Source organism: Orussus abietinus, unplaced genomic scaffold, assembly GCF_000612105.2.
Source record: "Orussus abietinus isolate OABI.00-Male unplaced genomic scaffold, Oabi_2.0 scaffold449, whole genome shotgun sequence".
Taxonomy (NCBI): Eukaryota; Metazoa; Arthropoda; class Insecta; order Hymenoptera; family Orussidae; genus Orussus; species Orussus abietinus.
Window position 1 is genome coordinate 6,732 of NW_019394612.1, and position 14,427 is coordinate 21,158.

The following is a 14,427-nucleotide window of genomic DNA, read 5'->3' on the forward strand; positions in this document are numbered from 1 at the left end:
GGATGTTTTGAAATTGTGCTCCTTTATCGCCTTTATCCTAGCAATAAAAACCTGTTTATCTCGTATCAATTGATCGGGAATGAACTCAACATATATCCTATAATTGAGAATGTGAAAAATTGAAGAGGGTCATTACTTCCAAAGTATATAGGTTCATCATCCCTACTATTTAAAATTAGCCTCCTGTGATTTCACGAAACGACTCGTTCAATGACTTATAATCGCAGTTTGCTATTTGGCTACAAATTAAACGACAGAATTAGTTCGGTAACCTCATTGTTGTTCTAGATTATCACAAAGGTTACAACAATTGGTCGGCTATAACTATTTAAACAATTGGCAACAATCGAATCTACCAGTCCATGCACTGAAAGAAGAAAATGAAACCGAATAAAATCGTTTACTATGTACAAATACATTTCCCTCTTACACGTATGCATTTCATTAATCCTAAGTACATTAAGTCGTATACTTTATCAAACTATAAAAGTCCATTCGTGATTGACGTTCGAGTAGCTTTACATAGACTCCGAATAAGCGTTTCTCTCGGTGCGGCTCAGAACCCGGCTATAAAGTGAAGTACAAAATTAGTGGAATTAGCGCCACAAGGATCCACAGTCGACGGTCAAAGATAACAACGATCGTCAACTGCGGTAATGATAACCGGACAGATTTGGGATCCGCCCCCTCTTCGCGAGATTTAAGGGGGCTCGTTCCTGTTGACGGGGTTGCGAGTATCCATTTTTTTTCAACAGGTACAGGAAAGAAATGCAATACAACATTTAAATACAGTTTAAGCGTGTATTAATCATATTTTAAATACATATCAATTTAACTTTGTACCGTTTTGCATAAAAAAAGGTTCCAGCCACGATAAGTTGTAAAGAACCGTATTTTGGTGTACATCCTTATTTGCCATAAGTTTTCAGACGGTCCAGAGTCCTCCGCCTTTAGAATGAAAATCGTGACGTTTACCTATTCAGAAATGGCCATTCTCATTAATTTCCAATGGCGTTGAATAATTGTAAAAAGCTATTTTATCAAAGTATGGAGAAATTGCCGAAAAACAGAGTTAATAGATAACTAAAGTTTTGAGTAACTTTGCTTCTACATAGTTGTCGATGGTCATATCTATAGCCACATATTTTATCAACACGTATGCAAAATATGAACTATGCGGAGCGAAAACTTGACATTTTATGACAAAGCATGAAAACTGGCACTGTTTGGAAAATGACTAAAGTTTCATATTTTATCAACATACTTTCTCAACACGTATGCAAAATATGAACTATGCGGAGCGAAAACTTGACATTTTATGACAAAGCATGGAAACTGGCATTGTTTGGAAATTGACTAAAGTTTCAAAACAGTTCTTTACGTAAAATGATGGTATGTACGAAAAAGTAATACGTTACATATCACGCTTAATGTATATTTACACGTTATGTTTCGCTTTTTCCTGCGCCTGTCAAAAAAATGGGTATTTTCCCCCAGTCAATAGGAACCCCCGTACGAACCCCCTTAACTCAGAACCGTCACAAGGAGTACCTCGACGACGCGCGACTTACGGTGTGTTTACGCACACGCGTCGGATTGATATACTCGCTCCGGTGTGGCGGCTAATTTTAAGAGAGTCCTCTGGGTGTCGCACCGTACGCAGCCCATGGGAAACTCGATCTTTTCGGGGTCTCTGCGCGCGTATCTTCCGCGTAATTCCTTCGCGTCCGAAGAGACACAGGGATAAAGAGAAAGAGAAAAATAGAGAGAGAGAAGGTGAGAGAGTACGCTCGGTACATCACGAGGCCCAGAAGAGGGAGAACTCGAGATTTTCGAAACCTTTTGGCGCGCAACCTCGGAGCACTGACGTAAAACGTGACATCGAGGAAGAGCTCCGCTCGTCTCGAAATAGACTAGCAATGGCACGTGCTGGTACAGTTAACTTTTCCTCCAAAAGACTCTCCGGGGACTCTCGGAATAGAGCCAGTCGGTTCGATCCAGCCGCGAGAGTTTCCTTCGCGGAGAAGTATTTACTTTCCGAAGCTTAAGAAAGTCCGGAGCTTTTCCTTCGCCCAATGGAGCGCCGTTTCCTCCTACTCTCGGTCAGAGTGGGGCTATACGGTCCATGTATAAGCCCCGTAATTTAATCACTCGTAAAAGTACTCGCTTCCGTTTACGGTATCCGCCATTGACCTGGGGTATACGCTGGAGTTCCACATTAAGGATCGTTCGTGAACGATTAATTACCGATTGGGTCCTTTGTTTCCTTGGATTATTTTTTGTAAGGGTGTTTGCCTTCGTGGACCGTTCTTCCTCGAGGGTTAGCGAAAACTCCCGCCGTGTACTTTAATCGCCACGGTCAGAGTTTAAGGTCGAAAGGACAGTTCCATTTCCCATCCCTCGGCGTGGAATCGAATCCGATACGACTTGACTCGTGTTATGCCGCGACTAAAGCGGATTTTCAGCGGATCGATTCGTTCACCGATCAGTCCGTTGCGTTTGGATTCGTGTAGGAGAATCCTCTGAAGACGTCTTGATCCATCGAGTTTAGAATTTGTTCGGGAACGGGACTCAGCCGAGGTCGTTCGGCGGTGAACGCGGTGTCGAAGTATCTCGTGTCCAGGGTATGATCCAACGCTGGTTTGAAAGGTGGTTCCAGTTGCCTCCTTTCCAATCTGTCCCAAGGGAGGCTCTGAAATTGCCACATGATTTTCTCAGGATTTCTTTAACTACTCCCTAGCTACTTTTCACATTTTTATACATTGAATACTTATTCCAAGATGCCTGACTAAATTTTAAACCAGCTTAGTTACGTTCATTTGAGGTCTATCTCGAGGATTCTAGTATTTTACCCTGTTATGGAAGGGCGTAGCGATATTCTCTGAGAGTTCATTCATAGTTTTAAAAAAGCCTACAAACTTGTCGAATGACGGTTAAACATCGGACTCGAGGACTGTAGTGTAAATAGGAAAGGTACCGTTTTATCGTATTTACCTGGAAGAACGGATGCACAGCGATTTCATGGCCAGGGAGCCTCTTTCCAGAATCTTTTTCCAACAAGCAGACCAATATGTCAGTTGCCTCTTGACTTAAGTATCGAGGAATGAACGGTCGCTCGTTGCAAATACTCCAAAATAGCTCGTCCTCGTCGCATCCCGAGAACGGAGATTGGCCAGTGAGCATTTCGTACAGCAACACCCCAAAGGACCACCAGTCAACGGCCTGGTTATACTTCATCCCTTTTATTATCTGCAAAGAAGAAACGTTTATTTACCCCCTGCTCTACGACCCGACGCTATACATCATTAACAGCTGTACTTAATAAAAAGGGTGCAACGGGTGCAGGCCACAAAAAGGTTTCCCTTTTTATCTCGCTTAGATTCAGTTAGAAGCGTATCGCCCCTCCACCAAGACGAAAATAATCCTCAATTTCGGCTTTGTTTTGAATTCCAATCTATTTCGGACCAAGTTGGATGTACTCGTCGATAACAACTGCAACTGTTCAAATGCCGTTTGAGCGCCGCCATTGTTTGCGGCGGACCTCGAGATAAATTCTTAGACCGCGGGAACACCTTCAACTTCCAAATAAGTTTTTCTTGGGTGGTTTTCCCGGGGCGTATAATTTAACACGGTAAATGTTCTAACAACAGCGCACCAGAAGCTATTTGCTTTTCCTCCTGGGCTACGGCAACAAACCACCTTTTCACTCATACTAAATAATCTCTGTGTAAACCATCGCTACGTAACTGGTCTATTCGCAGGCAACCTTCTCCAGACCGGACCTACCGGGGCACCAGAGCACCAACAAATGCACAATTCTTTTAAGATGATATTAAAAGGCGCTGAGAAATCTAATCGAGGTCGATAAATTACAACTCATCTATACCCTTTTTGGTGGGAACGTCATTTTGAATACCCAAGTGGTAACATAAACTGGCGCGTCACGTTACCGACCTTTATATTTATGTTGAAGTCTTTTACAGTCTACCTTGATAATTACACGAACCGAAGCGTTCCATATGTAATTTCAGGAAAGTATCGATGAAGAGATCTATGTAAAACTATCGAAATCCTGTGAATTCATTATTCTAACGACTGTTTAGGACCAACGTCGCCATCTGTGACGTTTAGCTGCAACTAAATTTTTCCTCTAAAAACCCGCGTTAGCCCCCAGACAAGCAATCGTGGTGCAAGTACATCTTGCAATCGTTGGTGAAAGTATTTTCCATATTTTCCCATCTGACTCTGTAATATTTAATTTCTACGGTATTCTTAATTGTTCGAGCTAGGTCCTGAAACTAATCATTTTCGATTCTTAAGCCTCCAACAAGCGTAAAACATCGAAAACGTGCCTGGACTACGCCATGTTGATTCCAGTTCATGATAAATAAATTAATTTTTGATGTAAAATGAAATTTCGTGAGTTTCAGGACCTACTTTACGCCCTCCATTTTCCTGTGGTAAAATTTCAAACGAATCGATACACGCAATTCGGAGAATACTTTCCCCGCCGATTTGACTTCTCAGATATATAAAGGCTGACTCTTTCATATCACCTTAAGGCGATGAGTCTTCGATACGTGGAAGAAATGAAAGTGAAACAAACATTCGGTAGAATAACCCCGGTTTGAGCCGCAATGTCCGGTTTTCAGTTTGTTATAAGAATATGCACCCTAAAGTATAAATTTAGCTTCCGTGCTTGCGACTCTTGCAACGCTTTTGGTACATCCATTCTTCACTGTGATATACGCTTGTTTCCTGAACATGCTACACTCTGTTACAAATTAGATCCTGGTCGACAAACTAATGACATCATTCCTACCAACACGATACTTCTCGGGAAAAACCGTGTTCAAGACTCAGTTTATGTCGTCTCGTTTGTTTCAATCGATCATTTCTTGACTTGACGATTAGCAATGAATAGAAAAATTAATAAAGTTTCTTTTCCTTTGACATTCAATGACATCATTCCTACCAACACGGTAATTCTCGTGAAAAACCGTGTTCAAGACTCAGTTTATGTCGTCTCGTTTGTTTCAATCGATCATTTCTTGACTTGACGATTAGCAATGAATAGAACAATTAATGAAGTTTCTTTTCCTTCGACATTCAAGGCTCACCTCGGGTGCCATGTAATCCGGAGTTCCGCAGAAGGTGTCGGCCGTCCTGTCAAGGAAAATCTGGAGTTTGCACATGCCGAAATCGGCAATCCTGATGTGGCCCTCGAAGTCCAGAAGGACGTTGTCCAGTTTAAGGTCCCGATAGACGATACCCTTCTTGTGCAAGAAATTTAACCCCGACCAAATTTCGGCCGCGTAGAAGCGCGCTCTTGGCTCCGGAAATCGGCCAGACTTTTGGATATGGAACATCAGGTCCCCACCGTTCAGGTACTCCATGACGAAGAAGAGGTGAGAATTTGTCTGGAAGGTGCAGAACAGATGGCATAGGTAAGGATGCCTCGTCGCCAGGGTAAGGACTTTCCTTTCTATAAGAGTGCACTCCACGTCGTCGTCCTCGAGCACTACGTCTTTCTTCAGGCACTTCACTGCATAAACGCATTCCGTGCCTCGCAGTTCTGCCAGCAAGACCTTGCCAAAACTGCCTTTTCCGAGGACCTGCAATTCGATATTAGCCAATTAAAACGTTAGCAATTAATTCCACTAAGGAAGGACCTCTGCGTTAATCGTTTCTAGTATGTGTGTCATACGGGTCTTTAAAGAAAAATGCATGTACACATTTGCATACATTTGTACATATTTTTTCTATCCATGGGTTAGTCAGACATACGTATACCATTGAGAATTTAGAAAAAGATTTCAAAAATTGGAATTCGTGGAGATGGTTTCGAGTTGCTTAAGGTGAAGTGAAACTCCCTTCAAATTAGTCGATTCGAATACAACACTTTTTTTTAAGGGTATTAGACCAAACTGCCCGAAACTTTGACACGTCACTCCTGATCATCTAAGAATTGTACTGACACATTTAAAATTTGGATTTTTTAACATTTTTAAACTCAGCCCACACCAGAACTAAAATGGCGTCGAGCTCTCATATTTCAATCAATCTACAATTATCGAAGGCTCTGATATGAGAAACGAAAGGGTCAGGACAATTTTACGACAATTTAGAATACTCTGGTAATCGGTAAACTCGCATTTGAACGGGATAAAGACAAAAAAAGTGTTGTATGCGCTTCTATGCCAAAACGAAGGGAATACGAGGTCTCGGAGTGAAAATTTAATTCACTTGGAAAGCACAGATGGCGCAGGGGGTCCCTCTGCAGCCAATTAGGGCCCCAGAAAGCATGAACCCAGAGGATTTCTGGAGTTTTACTTCGATTTCTTTATAATTATTGTATGAAAACGACAGGTGGAGTATGCCATTTGATACAATATGCAATATAATTCGACACAGCTGTCAATATGAAAACGAACGTCGGCAACGTAGGCATTTAGAAAAATCTTTTTTATCGATGTCGATCAAGTTCCTCGACGTGTTTCACTTCACCTTAAGGGGTTATGTATATTTGTTGGGTTAGACATTTTTTGGGCACATATTGTAGAAATATTTTAAATTAAAAAGGAAATCGATATTTGAATCTTTTACGAAGTTATAGCCATGGGAAGGAAACGAGCCCTGCCATTCCTCAAGTCAGATTTTCAGCACCAGGGTGGCATGTGCCTTTGTTCGAATTTAATTTCAATTTTGTTTAATATTTTGGAGTAAATAACGGGGGTGAAACTATTGTAAATATTTATGGAAAGTAGAGTACTCATAAAGCCCGCAATTAAGAGACTAGGGGCTAGGTACAAACTTGCCATTCTGCCTAATCTTAAAACTCGGCTAAACCTTTGAAAGTGTTTCTTTCGAAGTTGAATTTTTCAAGACAGTGGACATACTTTAAACAAGTGTTGCTATCGGCTTACCAGGGTATTTTAAAATAAACTTAACTGTTCTCAAATAATAATTAAAAATGTACATTAATCGTTCCCTCCGCTTGGAGTGGTAGCAGAAAAATCGTTCAACGCGACAGCATTCAGACACCGGATTTGTAATCAGTTTACATTTTTTATTCCTATTTTCTGCTGGAGGAATATCTACTTTTATATTNTGTACGATATTCGTTAAATATATAGAAAATATAGGACTAATATTTTGTGCTACTAGGGATCGGCCTAATGGTCCTCCTCCGATCACTCATAAATCATCATTCATTCAGATCATTCCATAGTTCCGAAAGGCGAATTTAGTTAACGCAAGTTGACTTGAAGCAACAATGTGCCATCTCTGAAACATTGAAAGTGCATCCTAGTTTGTTTATTACCACCGGCTTAATTTACGCCGCTTTCATATTTCTCTCACTGTGTCACAATAAGGTCCGTCGACGATCGTAAATCCATCCGCTTCCCATTATTCATCGGTTCTTTCAAAGCCAATTGCGCCTGCAAGCCGCAACCCAATAAATAATCCGAGTCCACCGAGCGAAACGCTAACTGCGCTACATCTCCAAAATAACTATTTCCGCCAAGGAAAGTGCTCTCTTTCAAAGGAAACTTTGATGCTCCCCCAGTTCCACAACTTTTAATTACGACGACGAATATTCCGAAAAGTATTTCAGGACCAACCACGAAGCAATCTAGGAAGGTAGCCGCGAAACGAGACGCAACGCTTTGCGATCTTCACTCGTTACTTACAAGGAGACATTCCCAAGTGTCCGCCCCCGATCTTATTGATTTCCATATATGTTGAAGAACACAAAAATCTAAGAGACACGTGTTTTTTTATATCTGCAATGATCCACATTTAAAGGGTGAAACAACCCCCCAAAGTTTGGCGAAAATTCAGTTTTTATAATAATTTTCGTAAAAGCAGTGGAGGGATTTCGACGAAACTTGGTATAAACGTATTCCGTATAAGGACGGTGAAAACACAATATTGTCCAGCAATGCTACACCCCCCCAAGGAGGTGAACTACCCTTCACGCGACATTTATTTGTAATATCTAATAAACAAGCACTCCTACTTAAGTTCCACTTACGCGATGTGATTGCTCACAAAAAATGAAGAATCCGTGTTTTTTTTGCTTTTTACCAATAAACATTTACACATCGGTTGTAAACAATGCATGTAGGTGGTATACGGGTATATTCCGAGTAGCTTTATTAGGTTATATCGTGACCAATTCATTGTGCATAAATCTTGTGAACGTGCTAATTCCTCAAAATGTCGTTGGTTTTCATAATATGCAATTATTTACGAATATCGCTAACTCTATTACCGTAAAAACAGTAAAAATCCAATTTTACCGTTTCACTAAGGAGATTTTATTACTATTTGGAAACGGGTGATGACTGTGTCATCGGTTCTGTTGCGAAACTATTTTAGTCTCAAACTTTTTTTTAAATTTATTTATAAATAATTGCATGCTATGAAAACCAAGGACATTTTGAGGAATAAGCACGTTCACAAGATTTATGTACATTGAATTGGTGACGATATAATCCAATATAGCTAGTCGAAATATACCCGTATACCACCTACATTCATTGTTTGCAACCGATGTGTAAATGTTTATTGGCAAAAAGCAAGAAACACGTATTTCTTCGTCTTTTGAGTAATCACATCGCGTAAGTGGGACTTAAGTAGGAATGCTTGTTTAATAGATATTACAAAAAAATTTCGCTTGAAGGGTAGTTCACCTCCTTGGGGGGGTGTAGCATTGCTGGACAATATTGTGTTTTCACCGTTCTTATACGGAATACGTTTATACCAAGTTTCGTCGAAATCCCTCCCCTGCTTCTACGAAAATTATTATAAAAACTGAATTTTCGCCAAACTATGGGGGGTTCTTTCACCCCTTAAATGTGGACCATTGCAGATATAAAAAAACACGTGTCTCTTAGATTTTTGTGTTCTTCAACATATATGAAACTCAATAAGATCGGAGGCGGACACTTGGGAATGTTTCCTTGTTAGGAGAGATCCTGTCCCAGGTTCTCGGTATCCGGCGACAATTACCGAGGACAGCCCAATTGGAGGCGTCATTTCGAGTGGTTTCTAATTGCAGGACGATTCAACCCAGTTTCACATCGGTTAACTTGGGGACGGGCCAGTCAATGGATCGCAGTTTGCCGACGTTCCGTCCAATCCCTCATTAAGCGAAGCATAACATTAAATCATTGCCAACCGGAGGCGTGAACCGACGTCCTTTATTGAGGATTTTTGGGTCGATGATCAGGGTCGGCACTGCGACGAAGCTCCATCCAAGGAGGCCGACCCTGACCGGCTTGATCCAGACGCAAAATGTCCATCACGCACCTGCCGACCGATAGATCGATCGCGTCGATGGGACCTTCAGGACTTACTTTTAGGAAATTGAAGTCCGTGACACAGTACTTCTTGAATCTTGGCAGATTGGTGGCGGGCGGGGTGACACGGCCAGTTTGCAGATGATCGTTGCTCTCGGAGTTGCGCTGATTGTCGGCCGCCTGGGAGGGTGCTGCCGATTGGAATTGCGGGAAAGAAAAAAGATCTGCGTTAGTTTGTCGGGGACAAATCTGGATATTCGTCACTCTGAGACGCGGGGGGGTGGGTTGGGGGGGAATATCGGAAACCAACCGGGGCAGCCCGGATATGCGCGACGAGGACGTTAATTGGACACGCTTGCATTGGCGGTGACATTTAGAAGCCCATAGTGGACTTTTGGCCGTGTGACATTCTTCAAAAATAGACTTGGCCCGACGTATAACGTATATTTAGGAAGGAGAAGTGACACGCCGCTTAAACATAAAGGCGCCTTTAGGCTTGTGGCATAACTGATCGATTAAGGGCAGGTGGTGCCACCACGTGCTTTAGGTGGCAGAGGGTGCTTTCGCGTTCGCAAGGTCGTGACCGAAACCTCGCTGTACCTTGGAGAGCTTTTTGCGACGATCCCTCGGGATTTTACCCTTCCGAGGTTTGCGGAAGTTCAGGGAATTTTTTTTAACGTTTCTTTGTTTTTTTTCTCCCAACCGAGCCGTGACATCGTTGGCCGTTAGATCTTTTCCTCTAAGCAGAAAATTAACATAAGATTTTGCGTTTGACAAATTAGTTATTAAAAAAGAAATTCAAATGAAATGCTACGAATGATGGTTGAATTATTAAAAAAAAAATTGTAATAAAACTCTACAGATGACTGTTGGGTTATTCTTAAAGAAAGTTATAATAGAGTTTTACAAATGAAGCAATTGGGATAGCTTTTTTCGTTAATTGTATTGAATTTTGAAGCTGTTGCCTATAGGGGAGCTCGAGATAAAGTCGTGAAAAATGAAGTTACATGTTGCCTTGAAATTTGTGGTGAACCTTCCATTATTAGTTTGCTTAAAGATTAAAGTGATATGAAAGTGGCAGTTAAGGGGTCAATCGTTTATGAAACTGTTACATAATTAGAGGGTACCGAATCATTTGCAATTTTTCCACGTACATATGGATACGTCTCTAGTAGTACAAAATATTTGTCCTATATTTTCTACTTATTTAACGAATATCGTACATTTTGTAAATATTTACCATACGTTTCAAATATTTGCAAAATGTTTAATTTAGAATATTATCCCTATAATATTTATATCGTATCAGCTCCACGTGTTTTCATAATATTTTTCTACCAAATATACAAAACATTTCGTTTCATTTTAATACAAGTATTTTTTAAATATTGTCCGCCGAATACATTATAAACGTTTTGAAAATACTTAAAAATCAAAATCACACGTTTTGCTGCCATAACGAAATAGCAGGACGAAAACATTACAAAAATTTCTCGTGTTTTTTGATACCAAATGAAATGTCCGATAATAGTCGTGAAGTAAAAAATGTATTTTTATTATGTTCATAGGTTAAAAAATATAATTTCTATATATGTATTTGTAAATTATTGAAACTAAATATGTCATTGTGATTTTCAACGAACATTTCAGGTATCTTCGAATGCAATCTATAAGAAATCTTAAAAAACCTGTCGCTTGAGATATTTAGCAAAGATTACAAAGAAATATTTAGAAATTATTCTATGCTACTAGGGGTGGCTCGGACGTCACTTTCATACCACCTTAAAACGTTTCTAGATTTATGGCATAACTGATCAATTAAGCGAAGCAGTGGTATCAAGTTATCTGGAATGCAGTTGGAACGTATGTTAGAATGTTGAATATAAAGTTAGGATTGCTACGTTACGCGTCAGCGTCATATTTAGAATAAAGTATCGGGTCTTATTTTGCAACAATTTGAGTAGGTGCACCGTAAATCGACGACTTGTAATAACGAAAAATGTGTAAACGTAAACGTAGAAAATATCTGGAAAATTAAACAGCAAATATCCATTCTCTCGGCTTTGTGCAAAACATCCCTAGTAGCATAGAATAATTTCTAAATATTTCTTTGTAATCTTTGCTAAATATCTCAAGCGACAGATTTTATAAGATTTCTAGTAGATTTCATTCGAAGAAATATTTCTTGAAAATCTCAATGACATATTTAGTTTCAATAATTTATAAACATATATAGAAATTATATTTTTTAACCTATGAACATAATAAAAATACATTTTTTACTTCACGACTATTATCGGACACTTCATTTGGTATCAAAAAACACGAGAAATTTTTGTAATTTTTCGTTCCGCTATTTCATTATGGAGCAAAACGTGTGATTTTGATTTTTAAGTATTTTTAAAACGTTTATAATGTATTCGGCGGACAATATTTAAAAAATACTTGTATTAAAATGAAACGAAATGTTTTGTATATTTGGTAGAAAAATATTATGAAAACACGTGGAGCTGATACGATATAAATATTATAGGGATAATATTCTAAAGTAAACGTTTTGCAAATATTTCGAATGTCTGGTAAATATTTACAAAATGTACGATATTCGTTAAATATATAGAAAATATAGGACTAATATTTTGTACTACTAGGGATAGATTCGTCGCAAGAATGCGTACATACTTGAGAACGTAAGCTCGCTTCAAAGCATTGTGAGACAATATGACGCCTACTTGCCAACGCTCAACGCGGTAATTTTAGAATTTATTTCGAGCTCTCCTGCGAACCTATCATTTTGAAAAGTACATCAGCTGCGTGTTCCTGCATCGGTTTATTATTTCCGAGTTGAATGCAACGCCCCTTGAAGATTTGCCCGATTCCGAGTTGACTCATTGACGGTCAAAATCCTGCACCCCTCACCCTTTTTAGTTATTACTCATATGACATTTATTCCCAAAATTTTGCGCACTTCAATAACAATACGAACGTTAAAAGATTCCCTTTACATTCAGCTTGAGAATGATCAAACATAAAAATCTGTAACACAACTGACTGATCGATTAAGGGGTTACACCACTTTGACGCACCCAAAAATTACGGTTTTTCAAGAATTTTTTTTTAAGAGTTAAAACGTTTTTATCCAAATTAAAGTACAGTAAGGTATTATACTACCATTAAACTCGCTCACTGCGAAAATCGGTGATCGTGCGATGGGCAGGTGTATAGGTGTAAACGCGGTTTTCTTAAAACTGCATTTCAAAAATCGGTGGGCACTCTAGCTCCGCCAATTTTAAATCAATCGTCTTGATTCTTTTTTTATTTTATTCGTGATATGTTTATCTAGCGAAATACATATGGTTTTTTTCAATGTATTGATATTCGCATTTTTTATGCAACACTAATTAACGAAATTTAGGGCAAAATACGTATCTTTCCTTTAAAATCGATGCCATTTTGTAAAAAATGCCTATTTTTGAAAACGGCTACGTATTTCGTTAGCTTTTGGGCTACAGAAACTAATTCTTTTTCGTATATTGTTCTAACTTAAACCTGGACTGAGTTATGGTGCCTACCGCACGATCACCGATTTTCGCAGCGCTCCGGTAAATCGCCTTTCAAGCCGCCATTTTCGTAAATAAAAAAAAATACAAAAAAGCATTTTTTTGTTTAATAGTAACATAATACCTTACTGTACTTTAATTTAGATAAAAACGTTTTAATTCTTAAAAAAAAAATTCTTGAAAAACCGTAATTTTTGGATGGGTCAAAGTGGTGTAACCCCTTAAAGGAAAGGCCTAAAAAATTTGAAATATAGGAGGCTGACGGCCAAGTACTTTCCAGCGTTTTGTCTAATAGAAAAATATAAACATACGGTACGAAACAACATTTCGTTTATACAGATTGGCTGGACGAGTTACGAAATATTACTTGGAAAGTTTTGCAAGCTTTGGAATAGTTTTCTTTAAGTTCACCCTGAAATCATAGTCGACCTCTCTCCGAACGAGATAAATAAAAATGAAGCCAACGGCGACGTAATTCGTAACCTATGGATAGTAGTGTTTCCGTTCTTTATCAGACGGACCGTATCTCTCCAAGGATGACAACGATAAGAACGGATTCCACGGAGCTCTGTCTCTTACGACGGGGATAATGGACGTTCGTGACGTCCGTTGGTGAACAAGTGAAGCGGGCTATGACAGAAATAGGCTGTCTGCGAGCAACAAATGTCTTTAGGGAATGCGTAATATGTGCGACATGAGTAAATACGTCTAAGTACTCTAGGTCACGAGTCGAGACACCGGTACTTGGTTACATGACTCCGTCCGTAGCCACGGGGTACGGTTTACGCTCGGTCGAAAATTGGCCGGTTTTGCGGATTCCTGGTTTAATCGTCACGCCGCGAAATAGAAACGTACAAATTCTAATTAAAAAGCAAAACCGAGAGCGCAACAAAGAATCCGTTGCGGAGAACCTTGAAAATCCTGATACTCCGGCCGCGAAAGAAAAATTTCTTCCATTATTCCTAACGAGATAACAATTGAGCAAGCAACTCGACATAATTTGAACACCGAAGGAAATAATTTGGAAATAATTCCCGAGCGAGGAACTGTTATTCTAATTAAAAAGCAAAACCGAGAGCGCAACAAAGAATCCGTTGCGGAGAACATTGAAAACCTTGATACTCCGGCCGCGAGAGAAAAATTTCTTCCATTATTCCTAACGAGATAACAATTGAGCAAGCAACTCGACATAATTTGAACACCGAAGGAAATAATTTGTAAATAATTCCCGAGCGAGGAACTGTCCGTACCGCTAAGTAGGCCATTTTTTCTCAACGCCCCTAGAAGAGCGTTATGTCTGTAAAAATGAACGCGACGAAGCTTTGGCATGGACAAAGAATCGCATCTATGTACTTGGGTATGTATAAGTGGTAAATATTTGGCACGTCAGCGACCAGGGTCTCGTGCACGTCATTCGAGGGTCCATATGCATTTGCGCTGCGACCATTCGATAGGATCGGTCGATCGATCCCGCAGATCCCGTGGATCCCCCGGATAGATCGACCGAGCTTCCTCGACGAGAAATGGATTAATAACATTTTAACGCCACGAGGGGCCTT

At 39.7% G+C, this 14,427-nt stretch overlaps 1 protein-coding gene across 2 annotated transcripts in view; it reads right to left on the bottom strand.

Annotated features, from left to right (window-relative positions):
- Positions 1–259: 259 nt before the first annotated feature.
- The window catches only part of LOC105694684 (serine/threonine-protein kinase CST20), a 29,356-nt gene continuing 15,188 nt past the window's right edge, over positions 260–14,427 (bottom strand). For both annotated transcript variants that reach the window (XM_012415574.2, XM_012415573.2), the window contains exons 4-7: positions 9,366–9,499; positions 5,121–5,615; positions 2,995–3,249; positions 260–2,692 (exon numbers count right to left, since the gene is read on the bottom strand). In XM_012415574.2, the coding sequence (XP_012270997.1) occupies positions 2,486–2,692; positions 2,995–3,249; positions 5,121–5,615; positions 9,366–9,499 (1,091 nt within the window). In that variant the 3' untranslated portion in view covers positions 260–2,485. The remainder of the gene's footprint in view (positions 2,693–2,994; positions 3,250–5,120; positions 5,616–9,365; positions 9,500–14,427) is intronic.